This window comes from Falco naumanni, chromosome 7 (assembly GCF_017639655.2).
Source record: "Falco naumanni isolate bFalNau1 chromosome 7, bFalNau1.pat, whole genome shotgun sequence".
Classification (NCBI taxonomy): domain Eukaryota; kingdom Metazoa; phylum Chordata; class Aves; order Falconiformes; family Falconidae; genus Falco; species Falco naumanni.
The window spans coordinates 23,141,679-23,165,081 of NC_054060.1; the positions used below are offsets into that span (position 1 = coordinate 23,141,679).

General features: G+C 38.2%; 1 protein-coding gene across 1 annotated transcript; it reads left to right on the forward strand.

The window, feature by feature from the left end:
* The first annotated feature begins 4,429 nt into the window (after window positions 1-4,429).
* On the forward strand, window positions 4,430-21,991 carry CHRNA5 (cholinergic receptor nicotinic alpha 5 subunit). The gene is made up of 6 exons (XM_040602413.1): window positions 4,430-4,651; window positions 13,719-13,870; window positions 14,732-14,776; window positions 16,077-16,186; window positions 17,145-17,976; window positions 20,348-21,991. The coding sequence occupies exons 1-6, from the start codon at window positions 4,534-4,536 to the stop codon at window positions 20,507-20,509; spliced, it is 1,419 nt and encodes a 472-aa protein (XP_040458347.1). The 5' UTR covers window positions 4,430-4,533; the 3' UTR covers window positions 20,510-21,991.
* Window positions 21,992-23,403: the final 1,412 nt, after the last annotated feature.

Sequence of the window (23,403 nt, forward strand, 5' to 3'; positions counted from 1 at the left end):
GCAATGCCAAAATGGAGTTTTTTCTAACTTCTCAAAGAACACTTGAGACAAAATGTGATCGACTGCAGCAATGCTTCTGGTCTTCTAGGAAACCGTTAAAGCATCTGAGTCTTCGGTTCATCTATGTATGTAAATCATACAAAGCAATTTGTTTAGTGTACTAGTAGAAATATTACTAGATAGCTTAGGATATAGATTTATTAAAATATTTTTTCCTAAATGCTTCTGTTTCTAACAAAATGGGGATAACAAAGGTATTTTGAACTTTATTTAAATAATTACCAATAGCATTTATTTGCAAAACACTGCATCATTTGCTGGTAAAGGAGAGCTTTGTAGATACTCAAAAGTATCTCAAAAGATACTCAAAACTTTGTAGATAATCAAAAGTCAGAATTACCTAAATAATTTTCTGATCTGTATTCCATTATGTATTGAAGCATTGTGATAAGTTGTGTAGTTATGCTACATTTTAAGGTACCTATTTATTTAAAGGTTTTGTTTACCCAAAGTAAAAGTATTGTCAAATACTTTTTTATTTGAGTATTTTGTATTTGAGTATAATCTTTGAACAGTAATTATCAATTTAATTTGAAAAGCAACATCTCTGCTGAGTGCCATTAACAGCTGATGGTGAGACGAGCCCCAGTACCACCTTGGAACAGGCAAGTAACTCTAGCTGGCATTCACAGTCAAGGTGTACAGCAAAGCGCTGTTAAATTAGATTTAACTTCTGATTCTTTTCTGCACTTGAACCTAGGACAGTAAGCAGATGCTGGAGATCTTTTATTGACTAGAATCTTCTTGGGACTTCCTTACACTAATCAAAGTTCCTTACCTATTTTTCCTAGAAATAGAGCAGTGTTTGACTGCATAGGCCTATTGTGTTGATTCTGGCTTTGTGTGTTTTTTAAAAAAAACAACAAAAAACCCAACAAAAAAACCCACCACCACTATCTGTGCCTTCTCTGGGAGTGGTTTGGGGATAAGTCGTAAGAACAGAAAAATGATTTTGGCGATACATTTGAGTTGTCTTTGCTAATAAAAATGATCTTCCTGTTCTTTGGTTTTTTAGTTGTTTTTTTTTTGTGTGTGTGTAGTGTTTACGTGGAGTTTACAGTGTATTACATAAGTATTTCAAATATTTAGCTATTGCTGTGGATTAAATGTTATTTTAACACCAGAACTTCATGTGGTGCTGTGGAAGGTGACAGATTTTTCAAATTAGGTAGAAGTATTTACTTGAAACGGTTCGCATAATATGATGTTAGTAAACTTAAGGACTGGATAGTTTATATATCACTTGAGTGCATGATAGGACTTGTTACGGCAAGTATTCACAAATAGACTGTCCTAAGAAACTGTGATGTGGTTTGTTATTCTAAGTAGTTTAAGAGATAATGAAACTACTGCTTCTCCAGTAATACCTGTGGTGTCTCTTGCATCTGTCAATATTAAAAACAAACAAAAAAAAGTTAGCTTGTTTTCTAGATGACTGTATTCTGTTCAAATAAAGTCAAAATTAACTTCTAAGACTGCTTCTTATGTGACTTACTATATAGTGCACTGGAAGACAGAAGTATGCTTTCCTATTCCTCCAAACATTTGTACTTGTCAGAGTTATAAAAGCACCCAAATTGAGATGATAAAAAAAGGACTTTTAATGTTAAATTTGACTGTTGCTTCTGTTTTGTTACTGATTCCCAAGGTAATTATTTATACTTTCTGTTCATAATCTTAAAATTAGAGACAATGCTTCTCTACTGTGTTGTGAGAACAAGTATATTAATGATTTCAAGGCATGCAAAGTAACAGGTTTAGAGACCACAGAACTGTATGTGATACATAGGTAACATAGCTAAGGGTATATAAGACATCCAAGTCCAAGAAGTTAATGCACTTGGGTACCTCATACACGAGAGAAATGATGTAGCTTCTGACTGAATGAGATGATAGGCCTCACTTAAATGTTTTTCATTTTCTTTAGAGTATTTTCCATTTTTCTGTAGCAAAAGTTGGCCTGGTTTTCAAGTTTTAATTGCAGTTACTTCTATTACAGTATGAAAACCTGCTAAAATAACTTCATCAGAGAGTTCCCTTATATAGTTCCTGGCTTTAATCTGGAGGAAATTCAGCTTCACAAAAAAATTTTTAGGGTATTTCTGATTTTACAAAGAAAACTGAGCAGCTTGCTCTTTTTATCTGTGATTAATTTGGCATTTGGCTTTCCAGTTAAAGTATTCTTCAGTGCACAGTAAAAGCTGCCATCAGCCAATTTACTGGAGATTCTCAGAACATACTTTAGTGGGGACCTTCAGACGTCAACTCCTGCTTGGAAGGACCCTTTGAAAGATAGCAGACATGACTCATATAATTGTTTAGGCTTTCACTTGATGATGAATATTAAACTTAACATGTGCTGCTGTTAGTGTTAACATTGTGCTCTTGAGTTCAAAGCAGCAGGAAAAAATGGCTTCCTATTTATAACTATTCTTTTCTAAAACAGTAATAATACCCCATAATTAATGTGTGCCAGATGATGCTACGTAAAATATTTAGCAAAATGTTGGGCATGTAACCTAGACAGTTTAATCCTATTATATCTTACAGCATCTGTTTTGCCTAGCTAGGACCCAGCTGCAAACAAATTCATAGTTATGTAATAAAACCAGTTTGCTATGTCCTGCACATTCGAGTGGCAGCTATTTTTAACACTGTTAACTAGACATTATGGTTCTAAAATGCATTTACTGCAACACACATACACTGCTAACAGAAATACAGATTTTACGTGATAACCTCATGTCAGGATCACCAGGTGCAGTGGTGGACCAGTTGTTATCAAAAACTACAGATTTGCAACTTCAGTAGAAATATTATCCAGTGATTTTTGGAGCGCTCAGAAAACATCGGAACTCTAATGTGTCATAAAAGGATAAGATACGGTTTTGTTGAGCCATTCTTTGGGCTAAAATATATCCTTATTTGCTCTAAAATCTTGGGTTGACTGCTGCATACACACTGAGCATTTCAAAATAAGAGCCATGTTGCATCCTTTAACAAATATATATTTGATTGTGGAGGACAAGCAGTACACAAATGGATTTGCAGCATATAAAATGACCACATTTACTGCAGAGCATTCAAAATCAATACAACGTGTCACTGGCAGCGTGCTGGAAGAAACTAGTGTGTAAGCATCCTTTTTTGGATGGCTTGCACAGACTGCATTATGTTTTGCACAGACATGTTCAACCTAAATATAGCTGCAGAATAATACAGCAAACCACGCGTTTAAGAATTAAGAACAGGATTGAAATGCATAAGTGCTCTGTTTTGGTCATCGGAAAGATGCATGATTTACACAAAGAGGCACGCTATTTTTCTATAGAATGAGCACTTGCTATAAAAGAATGTTGATAATTGACAACATGCTTAATAAAATTACTGCTTTGGGTAATGCTCATTTTAGGAAGCTACAAAGTTGCTGAGATTATTTGAGTTGAACAAGGTCCATCCTTCTGAGGAATCGGGTATGTAGCACTTTTCACACAGCAGTGGATTAACCCTGTGTAAAAAGTCATTCAGCTTTCCACCGCCATGTGTACACTGTACATCTCCATTAGGCTGATTAAGGGAAAATTACTAATTATATTTCACGGCCGGTGCATTTAAAATTGTCTTGCATAACAGCTTTTTATCTGACAGAGAAAAAAGCGGGGTTTTGTGTAGTTTGTCACACGTGTGATGGATCTCTGATGCACACAAAGACGGGAACACCCCGGCTGTGCTTGGCTTGCATCGGTTAAGGTTTATCTGGTTTTGATTGAAAGTTCAAAACATTCCGATTCAGAAACGTTCAGACACCGAGTGTTCCCCACGAACGGCAGCCAAACCGTGTTAACGTTTTCCTTTCCGCTGAGTATCACCGCGGCTGGGCCCCCGCCCGGCGGGGCCCCCGCTGCCGCGCTCCGGCCAGGCGCGGCGGGGGGCGGCTGGGCCCAGGGCGATCCTCACGGAATCCCCCCCCCCTCCCCCGGCAGCCCTGCCCCGGCATTCCCCCCCCAGCCCGGCAGCACCGCCGGCAGCACACACACCCCGCGGCGGCCCCCTCTTCACCCGCGACAGCGGCGGGAGGCGCCTCCGGCACCCGCCGGCGGGATGGCCGCAGCTCGCCCTCCGGGCCGCCGCCGCCGCCACCTGCTGCCCCCGGCGCCCGCCGCACCCACCGGGGCCCGAGGGGAGGCCGCGGCTGCCGGCCGCCCGGGGCAGGGCCGCAGGGGCGCGCAGCCGGCCGTCAGCGGCGGGGCTGTCCGGGCCCCCCACACGCCTCCCGCGCAGCGGCGGGGCCGGACACCCCGGGACGGGCGCCGCACCCAGGCCCGCGCCGCCGCCGCCGCCCCCCGCCGCGCGGCTCCGCTCCCGCCCCTCGCGCCCCCTCACGGCTTCCCGGCGGGGCGGGGCCAGCGGCGCCCCGTGGCTGCGCCCCGTCCTCGCCGCGGGGCTGCGAGGCAGCGGGGCCGTGCCCCAGCCATGGCCGAGCTCGCAGCCTGGCTGCGCTGCGGCCGCCCCCTGCTCCTCCTCACCTGCTTCTTCGCGTCCTTCCCCGGCCAGCCCGGGGCCGGCCCCGCCGCCCGCGCCCCTCCCGCGGGTAAGGCGCCCCGGGGCGGCCCCGTGGGGGTGAGGGCTGGGCGGGCAGCGCCTCGGCGCGGGCTGGGGGGGTGTCACGGGAGGGCGCGGCGGGCGGGGGGCTGCGGGCCCCCCTGAACCCCGCTGTAGCCCTGCCGCTGCGCGGGCCAGCTCGGGGTGGGGGGCGAGGGGGCTGCGGGGCCTGCTGGGCCGGGCCGCCCCGCGGCGGGGGGCAGCGCCCTCCGTGAGGAGAAGTGAGGCGGGCCGGGGGGGCGAGGGCGGCGGGGGCCGCGCATCGCGCCGCGTTTGGCCGCGCCGCCAACTTTCTCCCGGACGGGGCCGCAGTAAGGCTGGCGTCGCGGTGGAGCGGGGCGGGGGCGCGGGGCTGCCGCTGGTTTTCCGGGGAACGGGAAGGTGCCGGCGGAGCCCGCGCTGGCCGGGCCGGGCCGGGCTGGGGGAAGCGCCCTGGGCCGGGTGCGGGCCGGCTGTGCACCGCGGTTGTTCCGCATTTTAAATGCGTATATAACGCTTCGAAGGCTCGAAGTGTGACAGCTTTTGGCTTTCCCTCTGCTCACGTACTCGGACGAGGCACGGTTGCAGGTTTGCGGTGCGTGCTGCTTGCATTTGCAGCTGGTGTGGAGGTAAACTTGCAGAATACGCTCTGATAATTGCAATATTTCATATGGACCTGGCTGCGCGTAAAAATGCCCCTCACAAGAATTTATAACAAAACTCTTTTTAGTTTGGTCATGCATTATTTTTTTGACTTCAAGGGAGTCGGTCTCGTAATTCAATCAGGATGTGGCTTTCGGAGTTGAAGGATGTAAAATAGCATGTGAAGCTAAAGCGTTTATAAAATTACACAAAGATTACAGGAACAAAGTCAAATGCTCTGTCAAAGAATTATTTAGAAATAGTTTTTTCTAAACGTTGCTTTTCTATTGCTTGTGGATACATTACAAAGAGTGTTGCAGAATGTCTTGAAGTTGTGACCCCAGTATTTACAAGCAGAAAGGAAATTAATGAAAAAGAAAACTGACCTGTTTTTTTTAATGTCAGCTCAAATTCAAAAAAATGGTTTAAGTACGATTTAAGGAAAGTAAATTGTTTTGATATCTGGGTTTGAATTCAACATACAGATACTCCATATGTTAGTGCTGAATGTGATTTAAAAGATTATTCTTGTTCTCACTGTTTGGAAAAGCAGTCTTTTTCATCATGATAGAAGGTATCACTGTGTGAGATTATATTACCTTATATCATACATATGACAGTATGGAGTTACCTGCGGTCAGGTTAAGCCAAATTTTACCCTTTGGTGCATGCCAACAGTTTTGACTTCACTGAGGACTGGTCATGTGTAGTAAGGATAAAATTTTAATTTCAGAATTTGTTTGCTCTAAAATAAAATGAAATTTGCTAATAAGAAGTTAAAAAAAAACATTACAGCTTCCTGTTATTAAAATACAGGGCAAAGAGAATTAATAACTTCAGTTGGAGTATCATGTATATATATAGTTACAATTATTTTAGAGATATTGCTTTACATATGGTACAGTAATCACTTTAATGAATAGAAGTGATTTATGGATATGACTTTGTTTTTATGATACTTTAAGAGTGCTTGTAAATCAATTTGGTGTTTAGTTAGTAATCTGGAGGTGAGCTAACCCTTTATCCTGGGTAACTCTGATTTGACAAGACGAAGTATGTGCTGATTTAAAATACAGTCAAATTGCAAGTTTTATTCCTTGCTCTGAATCTTAAACTAACAGATGAGACTTAAATGCAGAAGGTGAATTGAGATTAACAAGGACCTATAGCACTGTATTAGTCTGTGCCATGCAGCAGACCTCTGATAGTGTTTCCTCGGGAGTTCATACACCCGAATGTTTTCCATTCCGTTTAATAGATCAGATCCTTCTCCCTGCCCAAAAGGAAGCTGCAAACTTTCCTGCTTGTATGGATTTCTTGAGATTTTTCTCTTATAATATCTTGTGCTTGCTTTAGAGATTCTTAGGAAGAAAAACATGATCATTGATTTGTGGAGAAATGTCTGTGTTGATTTGTAGAAGGAACTGCGGAAGAAAGTACTTGCATTGTTTCCCACTTTTCAGGATAGTAAACCCTGATTTTTGTATGGTAGTGTATGTTCTGAAGTCTCCTACGCTGCATCCAGTTTTGAGCAGAGTAGCTGATTTCTAAACAGAGTATCTGATTTCAGTGAGTTTGTAAGGGTTTTGTAATTTCACTGGATTGTATGTTCCAATGTATCCAAGACTGGAATTGAGCTGCAGGAGCAAAGTGCTTCTGTGGCAGAGGGTAATGGCAGTGCACAACTTTTGCAGAACCCAGGGCGGCTGCACTAGCAACTTTGTGAGAAGCCTGGGCCCTATGTGGTTATTTGCACAAAGGTCTTATTTACATAAATTGTGGATTTGGGTTTACTTCCATGATGCATAGCCTCTAAATCTATACAATTAAATGGTTCTACTTTTAAGTTTCTACGTACCTGTTCTTCCTTTTACTCCTTGCACTATTCGTACTTGTATACACACTTCCTGCTGCTTGCATTCAGCATTCCTCCGTGCATCTTCATGGTCCATCTTCAGTCCTTACTAACAGATGAACAGTCAGTGGAAATGATGCAATAGTTAAAAGTGGTATAAAAAGACATGACAAAACCCTGGATCTGTTATAAGAAGTCCCCATGGCTTCAGAGTGACTGAAATTTTTACCCTGAGGCGGCCTGATTTGAGGCAGCCTTTTTATGTGCCCCAGCTGTTGGGCAGGGGGAATGATCACAGTTCTTCTGCCTGCTGAAAGCTGAGCAGAGAATTGAGTGTCAGTGAACTCACAAGGAAATGCTGTGCCACGCCACAGACCCGTAACGTTGCTGCTGGAGGTGGCTGTTGCTCAGGAGACTGCTGCTGGTGATAGCTTCACTGTAGAGTTTGGGAAGCTGTTTGGCATATTGGGTGTGTGTATTTACGACAGCACCCGTAGCACAGTATTCAGAAAGGAATGGTTTGTGCTCCAGTTAGCTCTTAATCTGAAGACTGACCATCAATCTGTAGTTTATTATTATCTATTTCTGGATTAATTACAAACTTTGTGGCGGTATATTATGCTGCTATTAATCAGACTTGTAAGTGCAATCATTAATATGGGCCATAATTATCCCTTGATGCTAAGCTATTAGGGGATAGTTTAATTCCACTTTCCAATTTTCAAGCCGGAAGCTTTAATCTTTTAAGTTTGAGGTGGATGTAAGAAACCTCTTCCTTGCTTTTGATGTGCAGCTCTTGTACCTCTGTTCATATTGGTAAGTGCTAAGCAATATTGCAGTTCGAAATCCTTAACAATTTCATGTCTGCAGTATGTAATTTTATTTTGCTATTTTATTTTTCTACTGGATGGCAGGAGATTGACGTGCTAGGTAAGAGAGAAGGCAGAAATCCTTCCAGTAACTTGAAAGCCCTGGAATAAATGAAAAATCGTAAGAGTTCCTGCAGCAGTTAGCAGCTGCCAGGCATGTATTAATACACAGTGATAGAAATAAAAGGCTGCCACTTCTGTACTCTCAGTCTCTGAAATCACAAGACAACCTCTGAACAAAAGAAAGCAAAACAAATTTGCAAAACCCCACCAACAAGACATGATCAAGAATAGCCACCTTTTTCATGTGTGTAGGTGTAGTGATGGGCTTTGGCTCTATTTTTTAAGCGGGGAGAAAAAGATGCTTGTAGGAAGTACAGAATGTAATAGCTGGCTTTTCTGACTTTTGTACAGTAAATTGAATAGAGTTAGTAATCCTGCTTTGACTTACAGGCATTCCAGTAAACATGATTTTGATCTTTCTAAACGCTGGACTGTTAGTGATTGGATTCCTGGCAGTTGCCAAAGCATAGGTGGAAAAGAAGGCAAATGAATGGAAGACCATACAGAAAGTATGACTCACGATCCTTTTTAAATGGAGTGGGGTGCCAGTCCAGAAATAAAACTTCCATTTTTTTACTTAATCTAATATATTACATATCTCTTCTGCTTAATGAAGTAGTGGTGGGAAGTTCTTTAAAATGTAAAGGGAGGCTTAGACAGAGAGATATCTGTGTGGTTAATATTTAACATCATCTTGTTCTGCTTTTTACTGTCTGCTGCAATATAAATGTGACTTGCAGTTAGAACTGTCACCAGCTACCAAAATATTGTGATGTGACTAGATTCGTTTGGGAAAAAATGGGAAACATAAAGGAGGAAAAGCACTGATGCTTGCTGTAGAATAAGTTGGTTTGTAGGAAAGATGGGAAACTTTTTTTTTTAATCTCAAAATGACCATTGAACAATTTTTAGAGTAAGCCTTGAACAGTTACCGTTGCGCTTCTAGACTTCAAAGTGCTTCCTTTGTTATAAATTGTGTAAAATGTTTTAGTTACAGAAAAAGAAAAAAGTTGCAGTATCACCTTAATAAATATACTAGTGTACTGAAGATGGGTGTACTATATATATTCATTCACCTTCCTGGTTTTTAGGCAAAATATTAGTTGTATTGTACTTTATAGTAGTTAATTTGTGGATAACAGTCTATGTGTTATGATAGCACACCAATAAAGGATCCGCTGTTAACTGCAAAGTATGGGTACTTTGCCCTGTTTATTGTCCCTAGTAACGTTCTTTTTCATTATAGTGCTATATGATTATAAATCTGTGTTAGTAACACATATTATTTCTGAGTGTACATCTTAACATTAGGCTTCTAAAAAGTGACCCTTGCCCTTCTCCCATGGACCTCTTTTGAAAATGATTGAAGTAGCAATCCAGAAAAAACCTGAAATCATTAACACTCAATTATATCAAATAGAAAATGCTTTGAACTACACTGTTTAAAGTATAAGGACCAGTGTTATACCTGCAATCCCAGTGTGGTTCTTAGACACTTTATCTAAGGAAGTGCAGAGGAATATAGAGTTCAAAGAACGTTTTTTGGAGAAACATGGACTGTGGTGTTCATTTTTAAAAAACAAACAAAAATTTATGAAAAGATACGAGATATAGCTGTAACCCTAAATATCTCACTGATAGTTCCTATAAAAAGAATACTGCTGCTAAATCATACTAAGACAATAAGAAATTTCATCCCATAATGGTACAATAAGAAATAATGTCCACAGGCTTGCTTAGAATTGCCCTTCAAAAGCTACAGTTCCTCCAAGATTTTAGTTTTTAGTACAGTGAGCTAGTAGCAGGGGCGAATGCTTCCATAATCTCTTACAATCTGATCTAGTATGAGGGTTGTACCCCGAGCTGGTGGTTTGCTAATCTTGCCAATTGTGTGTTTTAACGTCTTTCTACTTTTCTCCAACCAGCGTAGCCAGTGTGCTGCCTTAAGCCACTAACTGTATTTTGCCTCTTTTCCTCTCTTTTGTACCTTTTTTCTGCTTGCCACCATTTCTTCATGCTTTTTTTTATTAGTGCTGATGCCAATAATTAACCAAGAATTACACCCTTTATTATAATCTTAAAATCATACAGACACACAGAAAAGAGAAATTAAACACATGCAGTCTCTGCAACAAGTGAGCTGAATGGTTCTATTAAATAAAATATGGAAAGGTAAGGATGGTTATTTATTTTTTTTTTGCTGAATCTTAACGTATTGTTACCATCTTCAGCCTTCTCATGGAGCTCTCCTTTGTATAAGCTGCCTTTTACAGATCAGTATGCCCCAGCTTATTAATAAACAGAAAAAACTAAAAATATTAAAAGCATGGATATTTCTCTGATAGAAAAAAATTAGTTGAACTATATGGTTAGTAAATATGGTCACCTTAATAAGTCAGTGAGTATACAGTATGTAAAAGTGGTAAAGGAACATCTCCATTTAGCATAGCAGAGAAGATGCCGTGTTTTAAGAGAAGCTTAATCTGGAAACAGCGTGTACCCTGAAGATGCTGTATCGCTGTACAGGAGGTCATCTTACAGGAACACAGAAATGGTAAAAGTGCAACTTTGCCTCTGCATTGCTTCAAGGTCAATTAATGGAGAGAGAATGCCCAGCTGCATAGGTCATTCTCAAATTGTAGAAAAAAAATCAGCTGAGTTGTAACTGTAAAAGGGAAACGTAATTAATGCTAATACAAAAGTCAAGCGTTTATAAAACATTAGGCTGAAATATACACAAAACCATTCATAATTCAGGAAATAGGGATATAGAACTAAAGAAATTAAGTTGTGTCTTCAGGAAGCATTCTTTTGGATGTCTGTAAAAAGCAGGACTTGGCAAATCTATGTATAGCTACAACTAAGAAAAATTCCTTGGCTAATAAGGATACACTGAACCTAAGGTATCAATAAAAAGAAATACCTTCACAGATACTAAGTTAAAATGTAAATTGTGTGTGTGTGTAGTGTTCTGTTGCAGGATCATTTTTGGCAGCTCTTCTTAGTTTCTGTGTATTTTCATGTATCCACCTGAGGTATGCTTGGTGGTACAACAATGCAAGTTGCCCAGTAGTTCTTTGCTGTTACACAACCCGCATGTCAACAATCTTGAAATAGAAAGATGTTAAATTGTAGAGCATGTACAAATAATACAGGTCAAAGAACAGTAGGTTTGCGAGTAAATGAAACACATAAACAGATAGATTTGTATTTTGAAATGCAAGGGGGAGCTGTCTTAAAACCCAAACACTGATCTAGCTTGCAACAAGAACTGTTCAGCAGCATGTTGGTATATGGTGAGATTTGGAGGGCAAAGGAGTCCTGCTGCTCCTGCTTTGCTGATCCTATTCCTTAAGCTGCACGCTGCTTTTGCTCCTGCTGTAATGTTTCAGAGAAAATCTAGTTGGTGTTTGTAATAATAGTTCTCCTGGACTGCCTCAAATCTGTAGTGCAGAAGGCAGAGAATTCTGAGCTCTGCAGTGCTTTGGGTGTCTTGTCTGGAGGATTTGCAAATGCAGCGTTTTGCAGTGCAGCAGAAAGCTGCTACTGTCACAAACACTTTGAATGGGAGGGAACTTAAAAACTTACGTTGCCTGTCTTGGTTGTCTAGGCTGCAGTGGTTGCAGTTGCATAGAACTAGGTTGGGTCCATCTAAATGAATGGCTTAAATGGCGTTAGCCAAGTCTCTGTAACAAATGCAAACTTGATCGAATTCTCAGGTAGATTCTGCAAGTTGTGTTGAAATGAGAACTGATACCCTGTGCAAGTGTGATGCTGCCTGGCCTGCCTGACAATTCACCAATCCCAGGCAATTCTAAGATTTCAGTTCTCTTCAGTGTCTAATAGTTTCTGATTAACCAAATGTTGGTGGTAATGAACTTTAAATAGAAATGGTTTATACTGCCTTCAGTTGATCCTTTTGTTTCCTTTACCTTCTTTTCTGAGAAAGGTTAAATGCTATCAGCGCTTTTTCTGCGTGTATTGTTCACTCCTTTATCTACTTCTGTTATGTTGACTAAATTTACCTCCCCAAACAAAATAACATTAATCTTTTAAATCTCTCCTTGTATGGATGACTCTCTGGTTTTAATCTGTTTATGACATTCTCTGGTGCTTTTCTGTTTCTGATACATCTTTTTTTAGATGGATGGTGTTAGTGAGTGCATAATTTCTAGAGAGGTCATGCCATACATTTATGTAATGATATAATATTTTAAATCTGCATTGAAGAGAGATGGTTGTGCACATCTTTCTTTGGTTTACTCTGTTCCTTAAACTGACTGTAATAATTGTTAGGACTTTTTTCAGCAGGTTAAATCTCAGCAGCAAAAATCTTTGTCTAGACCATATATTCATGTCTTCTGGTGATTGTTCTGACGTCTGGGAATTGGAGACCCTTTTGGAGCCATTCCCTTCAAAGTGATGTGTCTAGCTTTGTGCTGCTTCTTGAGGCAGTGGCCTTCTTCAGGTCTTTCACACTGCCTTGAAAGCTGTTTTTATTTGAGTTACTTAACTAGACACCAACCTTGCTGGTTTTCCTCCCCTCTCTCCGTATCTTCCCCAGGTTTGTCCTTCTCATGTTATTTAGAGAATATAATTTTTTGCATGGGTTCTCATGATGGCGAAACCTTAAACTTTGCCTTTTTTTTGAGTAGAAGTGTTTCTCCTGATACACTTCCGTGAGACCACATTGGTATAACATCGTTTTTTGTGGAATCTCAAAGATGAAGGATAGCCATTGCTTGATGAGGTGCTCTAGAACAACAACTTGCATCTCTCTTTTAAAGTCTGTGCTGCTCACTGCCTGAAGTTTCTGTATCTACAGTACTTTTTTTCCCCCAAAGCTCTGCATTGTATTCCATTCTCTCAGGAGACAAAATAAGTCATTTAGTTTTCACTTCTTTGTAAGCTTTACAAGTTTTTTGGCTGTTCCAGATCACCAGTTGGTCTCCAGGTGTTGAAATGATGCCTTGAGAACTATGAAAAAATAGTAACTGAACGTATGCTCTTGCCTAATTCGAAAGGTGCCTTCCAGTCAGTGTAGCATTAGAATAGGTAGAGGACAGACTTGTAAATGGATTGGCGCGTGCTTAAGACACAAAACAATGTGGGGGAAAAACTGCTCTACGAGCACTGCAAGGTTCATTCATCGTACATGTGACCAGACTTTAGAAGAAATAATGTCTAAAACATGACAAGACTACTGTTTCAAACTGGAGCACAAGTTGTGCAGTGTACTAGAGACCTATATAGTGTAGATGTAGGCTTTGAAAAAGTACCACTTTGTTCTAGAATAATAGAACTTCAGTCCTTCATAGACAAGCTTTCAGTTTTAGAGGAGTTCTGTAATGGCATGGCACCAGGTAAATGATACAAGTGTGTTTTGCCTTTATTGTAACTGAAATTATTTTAATGTTCTTGAGGAATACATTTTTTTGAAGTGTGATAAATGTATGAAGATGTTAATAAAACCAGGTTATTTTATAAAAGTCTTCTTCCAAGATCTTGTACGTGCCTCCAGAAAAAAGGGGATAAGATGAGAAATTTAACTTTGCGTAAACATAGCTGTAGCTCTTTGGACAGTGGAATGCAGATGTGCACAGTTTATTTAAATCAATGTTAATAAATTACTTTTTTGTTTTGTATAGGTATATCTGAACCTTCTTTTATTGCTAAAAGTGAAGATCGTTTGTTTAAACATCTATTTGAAGACTATCAAAGATGGGTTCGTCCAGTGGAACGCTTAAATGACACAATAAAAATAAAGTTTGGCCTTGCAATCTCTCAGCTAGTAGATGTGGTATGTATAGTAAACAAGTTTGTTTATTATTTTCCCTAATTCTTAAAATTCTGGAACATAATGTCATATGAAATAGTAGCATATTTTAACTTAAACGTGCTTGATTAACCCTCCAAAATTGTTATCACTGTAATAAAAAAAATGCATTGTAGATTGGGGCATGAAGAAGCGATTGCAGAGAGGTTGAGAAGACAAATGGCTCTTATGTTTAGTGGTGCTTTCAGCCAGAAAAAAAAAAAAAAAGTGAGTGAAAGTCTGAATTCTAGGGAATTGTGTTTTTATTTATTTATTTGATGGAAACCCCACATATTTTTAAACTTTATCGATCTCATTTTCATAAAATTTAAGAGCATTTGCAAATACTGCTCTTCCCCCGCTTCAGCAGCAAAAACCTCCTGTAGGCCTTCAAATGTGTCACTTTCACAGTAGTGAACATTATCTCTGGGCATTACCTGTGATGTAAAAGAGCTACACCAGATATTTTCTTTTCTCTTGATACTTCAGAATATTATTTTCAATTTGAATTCACTGTTTAAAGCTATAAGAGGAGTTTTTCTTCCACATGTTGGCTGTTCATTTGTTTCAGTAGAAAAACAGTAAGACTGCATAAATTACAGACAAATTAAAAAAATGGAAGGGCGGAAAGAGACACAGAAGAGGAAAAATACAACTTTTGACAGTTAATTAAAGGTCATAACTGTATGTTTACAAAGTTCTCATATAAACATATTTATCAGTGACTGGAGTGCTTTCAGAAGTGTGGTTTGTATTTTAAATTACAGACTTCTGAGCTGAAGTAGCTAGTTACTATGAATATACTGTGCAGATTTTTTTAAAATAAAATGTGCTTTATTTTTATAGGATGAGAAAAATCAATTGATGACAACCAATGTCTGGTTGAAACAGGTATGTGTAAAATGTTGATGAAAAATTCTAAAGCTTCATAACTGCAAGCCAAAAGTTGGAAGAAAATTTTCTAATTATATATTCAAAAAAACTTAATTGTTGCATGGGGGTTTTTTTACATAGTATTTTTAAAAAATGTCCCTGGAAATGCTTTAAAGGATTGTTATAAAACTGTTAAAACCCAAAAACTAACCAAACAAAAATGTAAATTGAAGACATTTACCTATTTAAAAGAAATCTGATATGCATTGCACGGCCGTTTAATATACCAAGATGCATGTATCCAGCCATAAAAGTTACTGCTTTGATATGTAAGTTTTCTTTCAAAAACCATTAAGAAAAGTGTGGGCATGTCATCTTCACTTAAGAATTTCAGTTTTAAAGTTGTATATGCTTACTATTAAGAGGTACTTTTTCCTCTTAAGAGTATTTCTTTATGGGCAGGAAAAAGCCTCAAGCTTTATAATAATCAGAGTCCAGTGCTGAACTTAGTGTCCGCTATTAATTTGAGAAATGCTACACACAAATCGTTTTTGATTTAACTTAGAAGACTGTTTGCAGACCCTGGTTATACTTGCTAGCTTACTAAATTATTTTAGTTTGGGCTACTTCCTTTGTGTTTTTTTCCTGTTGCTTCCCATTCCCTTCTTTTCCAGTTACTGTAGTTTCAGGCAAGGTTTTTCTTTCCAGGAAAACTTTGATACTACTCTGCAAGTATGAGCTGGCAATACATCGATGATAACACTTTGTGCCCTCTTAACAGTTTCTGCAGAACTTGGTGCCATTGAGCCAGTTCAAATAAAATAAGAACTGACCTAAATAGGGATTTAAAATTCTGTGTGATGTTGAATTCTCAGAAACTTGAATTTTTCCTCTTGAGCTTTTACTTCAATTATAAAATTACCAAAGTACTGCTGTGCCTAAGTAGGAATGACTGTTTTGTTAGTTGCAACATGATTTTATTTTTTTGCGATGAAAATGTTTACATTGCTTCTGAAGTCATTGATATTAATTCAGAACAAGTTTTTTTCAAATTTAATTGTCTAGATGTCATAATAGCTCTTACGTATACAAACTCTGGAAAATGATTTTAATATCTGAACTTCTGTACAGAAATACTGTCAAGTGGCTTTTAGAAAACAGATACTGGATGAGGTAAATAGATGTCTGTTCAGCAAATTCACTATTGTATGCAAATCTTAAAAGCCAGTTTATTTTTTTAATTGCCTTTTTATCTATTTTCATCCATTTTTGCCCTGTTTAAATCAACTTCACAATAATACATCTCATGTATCCACAGGAATGGATAGATGTAAAATTAAGGTGGAATCCTGAAGACTATGCTGGAATAACATCTATTCGTGTCCCATCGGATTCTATTTGGATTCCAGATATTGTGTTGTATGACAAGTAAGATTTTAATCTTTTCATATAAAATTACCATCCAAGCAGCTTCTAGGAGGCTTATTGGATAGATATGCATGTACATTTAGTAGAGCAAAGAATGTGTGGAAGAATTTGCCTCTGAATGGAAATGCATTTTGTTGTCATGTTAACTGCTTACATGCTTTGCTTTGCTTCTGTGTGGAATTTCTGGTATTTTTGAAAAGTTTTTCCACTTCATCGTGTAAACTTTTTTTTTAATTGGAAAACAGTGTCTTGCATAGTGCTGGGTACAAACTGATAGTGTATGGTAAAGGGAAGGAAGCAACTACTTCATGCTGGTTTAAGTCTGATTCAGCATGGATTTAAAATTAAGTACACTCAACTGTAAGGTTTTTCTGGTAATTTTTTGTGGCTTTTTTGTGATTTTTTAAAAAAATTTTTTTTAGAATTAACAGATCTCAGAAGCAACAACTTTTGAATTAACCTTTCTGCTCAACTCAGGTGCATGTACAATGTTTTTACATATCCTGAGTTGCTGAGTCAGGAAAAAAGGTTTTTGCAGTGATTGTAAAGTCAGGCTTGGAAGTGGCACACAAGTATTACTCTACCTGTTTAGTGACTTTTTTCTTCATTAATTACAAATTGGCCAAATTGAAAAGTATTTATATTGTATAGAAACAGCAGAGTTTGGTCATGCAGTTAAGGGTCACAATTTTCACAGTCCTTGGGACCACAGAAAGTTGCACAGATCTCTTCATGACTTGAAAATATTCTTTGCTCTTCCATAGCTGTTTACCTGTGTGATATTCAGACTGAAAAACCCCAAACCGTTGACTATGAACACAATCCAAAATTCTGGCTATGAAGGGGAGAAGGGATAAAAACGCTGAAATGACAATAACAAAACATCTTTTCCTATTTAAAAACTCATACCCCTCACGCCCCCATCATAATTGCATGCATATATCTCTTTTTCTTTCAGTGCAGATGGACGTTTTGAGGGAACATCTACGAAAACTGTAGTAAAGTATGATGGCACCATTGCTTGGACTCCACCAGCAAACTACAAAAGTTCTTGTACTATTGATGTAACCTTTTTCCCCTTTGACCTCCAAAATTGCTCTATGAAATTTGGTTCCTGGACTTACGATGGCTCACAGGTTGATATAGTTCTTGAAGACTACGATGTTGACAAAAGAGACTTTTTTGATAATGGAGAATGGGAAATAGTGACTGCAACAGGGAGCAAAGGAAATAGAACTGATGGGTGCTGCTGGTATCCTTTTGTTACATATTCATTTATAATTAGACGTCTGCCACTTTTCTACACGTTGTTTCTCATTATTCCTTGTATTGGGCTTTCATTTCTAACTGTCCTTGTCTTCTATCTTCCTTCAAATGAAGGTGAAAAAATTTCACTTTGCACTTCAGTACTGGTATCTTTGACTGTTTTTCTTCTTGTTATTGAAGAGATTATTCCATCATCTTCTAAAGTTATCCCACTTATAGGAGAGTACTTGGTGTTCACTATGATATTTGTGACATTGTCTATTGTGATAACTGTCTTTGCTATCAATATTCATCATCGCTCTTCGTCTACACATAATGCTATGGCACCTTGGGTTCGCAAGATATTTCTTCACAAACTTCCCAAGCTGCTTTGCATGAGAAGCCATGTGGATAGATACTTTGCTCAGAAGGAGGAAACAGGAAATGTGAATGGATCAGAATCATCTAGGAACACCTTGGAAGCAGCTCTAGATTCCATCAGATACATTACAAGACATGTGATGAAGGAGAATGAAGTTCGCGAGGTAGGGTGTATTGGTCATATTACACTGATTTTGTAGAACTGGACATTGGAAAACCCAGTAATGGTTTACTGTGCTATGTGCTATGGGATTTCCAGTTTTTGTACGTCACTGAAAGTTGTGTAATGTATTTCCACTGGAAAGAAGTACATGTGGTGACGCAAGTCGAGGTGGACTTAAAAGAAACACTATGTCTGCATGGCTGGGTTCGGACAAAATGGCCTTTATTGTTTATACAAACTATTTATATACCTTAGACAGTGCAGGTGTTAGACCCTGATAGGTTTTTGTGTCCTTCTTGCTTGCTATTTGCTGTTGCTGTAGGTGCCCGTATGCTGCGGTTCTAAGTTCCGATTCTTCACATCCTGTTTACATACCTGACAATTTGTGGCCATCTTAAAGGTACATGGCTAAGTCTTTGAGGTCAACTAACTTATCTGCAGACCTCCTGCAGACCTCAACAAGTACAAGTATGGTACGGTACTGAGAATTCTTATAGATATTGGGCTGATGCAATACAGACCTTTGGTCCCTGGGTTCTTCAAAAGGTTTTTGCTTTCTTCTAGAACTAAGTTCATGTTGTTGATTACACATTGTCAGAGATACTTGTCTGTTACAAGAACACTTCTCCCTACAGTGCTGCTAGATCATATTTTCATGATAAGAAAAGAAGCTATTTTTCATTTTAATCTTGTACCTGAAGGCTATCTGAAAAATGCATTTGGCTTTACGTTTTCAGAATAAATACTGCTAATCCTTATTTTTCAGCTTTCAATTCCAAGTAAAACCAGTTTTTAATGCCCTAACTTATATTACTTTAAGTACTAGCTATAGCCCTATGTTGGTCATTTTGTGCTGAGGGCAAACATGGACTAGATGACTTCTTGAGTATTCTCTTCTACCCTTATTATTTGTGTCTAAGTTATATCAAAAGATGTCAAAGGCTTTTTTTCAGTCTGTACATTTGCAGTCTGAACTATCTTTAATGGATGCTTACACAATTTGGATAAGAGCATTATGAATCTGTTTTCTTTCCATACTTTTTAAAACAGCACCATTGGTACACTAGAGACTTAAATGCTAATGTCAGGCTAGTGTAGAAATACAGAAATTTGTTGTGTGGTCTCATGATAGTGCTATCTGTTTCTGATGGCAAGGACTGAGATCCTTTCAATTTATACGGAAATGACTGTCTTCAGAAGTTGCTGGTTGCTGAGAGCGTGTTTTCACATGTCAGCCTAGGAGTAAGCTAACTCTTCTAATGTACCTTCTCAGGACTCAATTCAGATTATCACAAGGGATCCAGCCTAGATTTTGAATAAATGCATCTATGGTACTGTTATAACAGCGTCTAATACCCTGCATTGTATAAACACCACAAATAGAATAGTTTGCCATTAAATACATAACTTCCTGGAAATGAAAGGTTGGTTTTCTTTCTCTTACTTGAACTTACTCTGTTTGCTTGTAGTGACAGGGGAGGTGATAAGTATTTTGTTTTTCAGGTGTGATGTTGTTGTGACTTTAAACATCAGAAATTAATATACAGCTGACTGGGAATTCACTTTTATTTTTATTATTTGGGCTCCAGAGAATGCAAGCTTTAATTGCAAAAGTTGATAATAAAAACTACACAGCTAGTGCTGCTATAGCCTTACCTCTTAGGAAGCAGTAGGCTTGGGAAATGTGGATAGCTCCAGTTCAAACTGAAGGCAATTGTCTGGCAGGGTTTTAGCTTGCTTGAACAATTATATTTGCTATCCTTGCAAAACTGTGTACAGATATGAGTAATCCTATTGAAAAGAGAAATAGTCTTGAAAGTACTGAGTTTTCTCCCTAGTGTGTGATTCTGTGCAGCAGTAACTTCACAGCTTTCAGTTCTTGTATGTAACACAACAGCTGCTGCCTACTGTCAATTTTTTTTCAATTTTATTTTGGTTTGGGTGTTTTCTTGTTGGGTGTTAGTTTCTGGGTTTTGTTTGGTTGGTTTTTTTTTTCACAACTTTTATTTCTAGCCCCTGCCCGGGAATTCCACTATATGATGAGGCTGTGGCGTGAATTCTCAGTGCTGCAGTATATTAGAAAATTCGTACCAATTTTATCTCCCGGTAGCTGAGGATGTTCCACGTTTATCAGGGTCAGTTTCTGCATTCATATGTAATATTGGCCTATATAGCTTACCAATCTTTATAGAGGGAAGTTTGTTCCTGTTTTAGCTCATGGTGCAATTATAAAAAAGATATTACAGTGGGTTACCAAATGGACCTGATTGGAAAAAACCATACTGTAAAGTGACTGAGAATTGCAGGGTTTGGTATTGTGTTTTTACCTGTTCTCTGCATACTGACCAGCTCTTATGCTCTTTGTTTTTTAGGTTGTTGAAGACTGGAAATTTATCGCTCAGGTGCTTGATCGAATGTTCTTATGGACTTTTCTTCTGGTTTCAATAATTGGATCACTTGTGTTATTTATTCCTGTTATTCATAAATGGGCAAGTATAATAGTACCTACGCATATAGGCAGTACAAACGCATAAAATATTTTTTCATTCATCTCCTGCTAATATGGCTCTAAAAAGTTTTGCAGTAGCTCTATTTCCATGCATGTTCTTTGAGGCACGTTTCTGATAGAGTAAAAAAAATCCAAACCCAGGAAATTATTTTTATATTGAAGCATGGCATCCCTAGGACACATAGAAGTCAATTTGCTTATTGCCAATCTACTAAGTTACTTCTCAATCAGGTCAGAATTAAAAGGACCTTCTCAAGCACTTGCATGTATGATATATCAAATAAGTGCATGCTGACACCTACTGTGAAATAGAAGGATTTAAAATTTTTAATGATGATCACTGTATTCCAATTATTAAGTTACTATATAAATTGTTGAGTATTAAATATGAGCAAATATTTACTTAGTAGTGTTGCTTATTTCAATTTACTGTAGTATGCAAAGGAGAATTTTTATCAGCTCTCTTGAATTGTTGTAAAAGTATAAAGTTTCTACAGAGTAAATTTAAAATAATAGTAAAAATAGCAGTTAAAGTTCCCATATATTTAATATATAAGTAAAAACAGTGATTTGGCTATGTTTTGCCTTTATAAATTTGCAGTGGAGTTTGCTGCTAAATTTAAAACCTTGTGAATTCTATCATACTAACATGAACATCTAATGCAGTAAGCCTTAAAATGCCTACAGGACACATAGCTCTGTATCAGCTATGGAAAGGAAGGCAAAGGAGTTCCCAAGTTTCACGAGTGTTCTAATGGGCCAGAACATTCAGATTTCTTTATTTTTGATGAAGAATTTGATACAGTATATTAGTTGCAAATGTTAATAGTTTCCTGTCTCTGTGTGTTTCTCAGAATTAAGTTTTTAAGCACGGTAGAAGGAATTTGAGGAATGCCTTTCTGAAGGAAATGGGTTAAAAATTATTTTGCTGTGTAACTAAATACAGATGATTACTTTTTCATACATTTTTTAAACCGAAGTTAGAAAGCTACCATTGATAGGTTCTCTCGCTTATAGAACTGTGTGTAACTTCAAGCAGTGAGGGCTTACAGCTTACCATACTTTTTTCTGACAGTGTTGAAAACTAACTTGCAACTTCTCAATTATTCCATTAAAATATATTCTTAAATACTGGTTTTAAATCTTTGCGTTCATTCTAATGCCACCTTTCTTAAAAGCTTTATTTGTGGAAGACACTCTAAAATGGATGACTGTTTTCCTATACCAAAGTTTTGTCAGTGTACTTACTAATATAGTTGCATCCTGCAGGGCTAATATAGTAATGCCAAGTTAGAGCAAGTTTTTATTTGCTTGAATTACTACATTAATAATATGTTTAGATGAGAAGTTGAATGTAAGTTGTGGTATCTTTGATACTGTAAGCTTTCATTGTAGTTACAAATTTGGAACACTTAAATATAATTGAACATTTACTTCAACTTGTTTTTCACCTGTAGGACATTCTTGGTTTTGTGTAGCTTTTTAAGGCTCATAGGCATGGAAATGATGCCAGACAAGCCTTTTTTTTTTTTTTTTTTTTTTTTTTTTTGTATACCGATTTATAAATAATTCTGATTGTGAAGGGAGTCACTCTTCTTCAGTTATACAATTACATCTGGTATTGGATATTCATGTTCCCTCTGTTCCTATCATAATACATTTTAGAGGTGAATTTGCAAAGATTATCTGTTTTAATCCATTAATATAATAATTTTAACTTTCTCGGTATTATTGATTAAACAATGCATCAGTGAGTTTCTCTGTGTGGAAGCTGCAGAAATACTTTAGATATATTTCCTCTTCAAATGCAAAATTCCTTTTTATAGTCCTCCTTGGGTTTGAATTACTGAAGTTTACTCTTACCAGAACAGAAAGCAACACAAGTAAGACTATGGGTTATATACATATATATAAACAAACTCCCCACCTCATCTCTTTCCCCTTGCTAAATGATATCTGTAGAATGCCCAATTATAGCATAAAGTGATTGGCAGCGTATTGGCCAGTGGAGTCCCAGTCTTTATACTAGTAACTCACAATTTTTGCAAATGCATGAATTTCTTTTAGTCACTTCTACAATCTGATCTTGATAAATACAGGTAACTGATAGAAGAATCCTTGGGGTTTTCAGCTTACCAAATGTGTCTGAAACAAAATATTTTTAATAGACTCAGAAGCATGGACCTTTACTTATGTAACTTGTTTCTGAATGTGTTGAACTGTAGCTAATGCTACCTTACATGGGTTTTTGTCACTCAGTCAAAATAAATGGAAAAAAAAAAAGCATGACTTTCAACAGCTTGATTCTCTTTATTTTCATAAATGTTACATCACTTGATATGCTGTATTTCCAAAAAGTTTCTAGTTTGGTACAGAGAGAATAGTTACAAAATATTTTCTCACTACAGTGGTTTTTTGCATTCTTTTATTCATGCTCTTAAATTATCTGCAGTTACTGATCAGGGGGAAAAAAAGTATGTCTAAGAAGAAGCAATTTTTAGCATACTTGCTAGAATTATTTTGTATCTACATGCCTTCCCTTGTCATAAACCACAACCATAAATCCATAGCAGGATGTTTCTGTATACAACCTGTCCTATCAAAGTGTTTTGATCCTTTGCATAACCTGTAGGCTGGATCTTAGTGTGTGTTTGACTTGTACACAGTTTTAAACATCATTACGTTTGAATAGCTTGTTTTTTCTGACAGTTTTCTCATACACTGCAATATGGAGATGCATGGGGTTTACATTATGGCTGTTTTATTACCATCATCTGTTATTTACCTGTTTGTTTTCCTCTTGTAATAAACCTGCCCGGTCCTTTCCTTCTACTGTTCGAGTCACTTTATACACCAGGTGGCAATGTCTACATTGTCCCAATTCAGTATATATGCTTCCTAAACCATTTCGTCCTCACA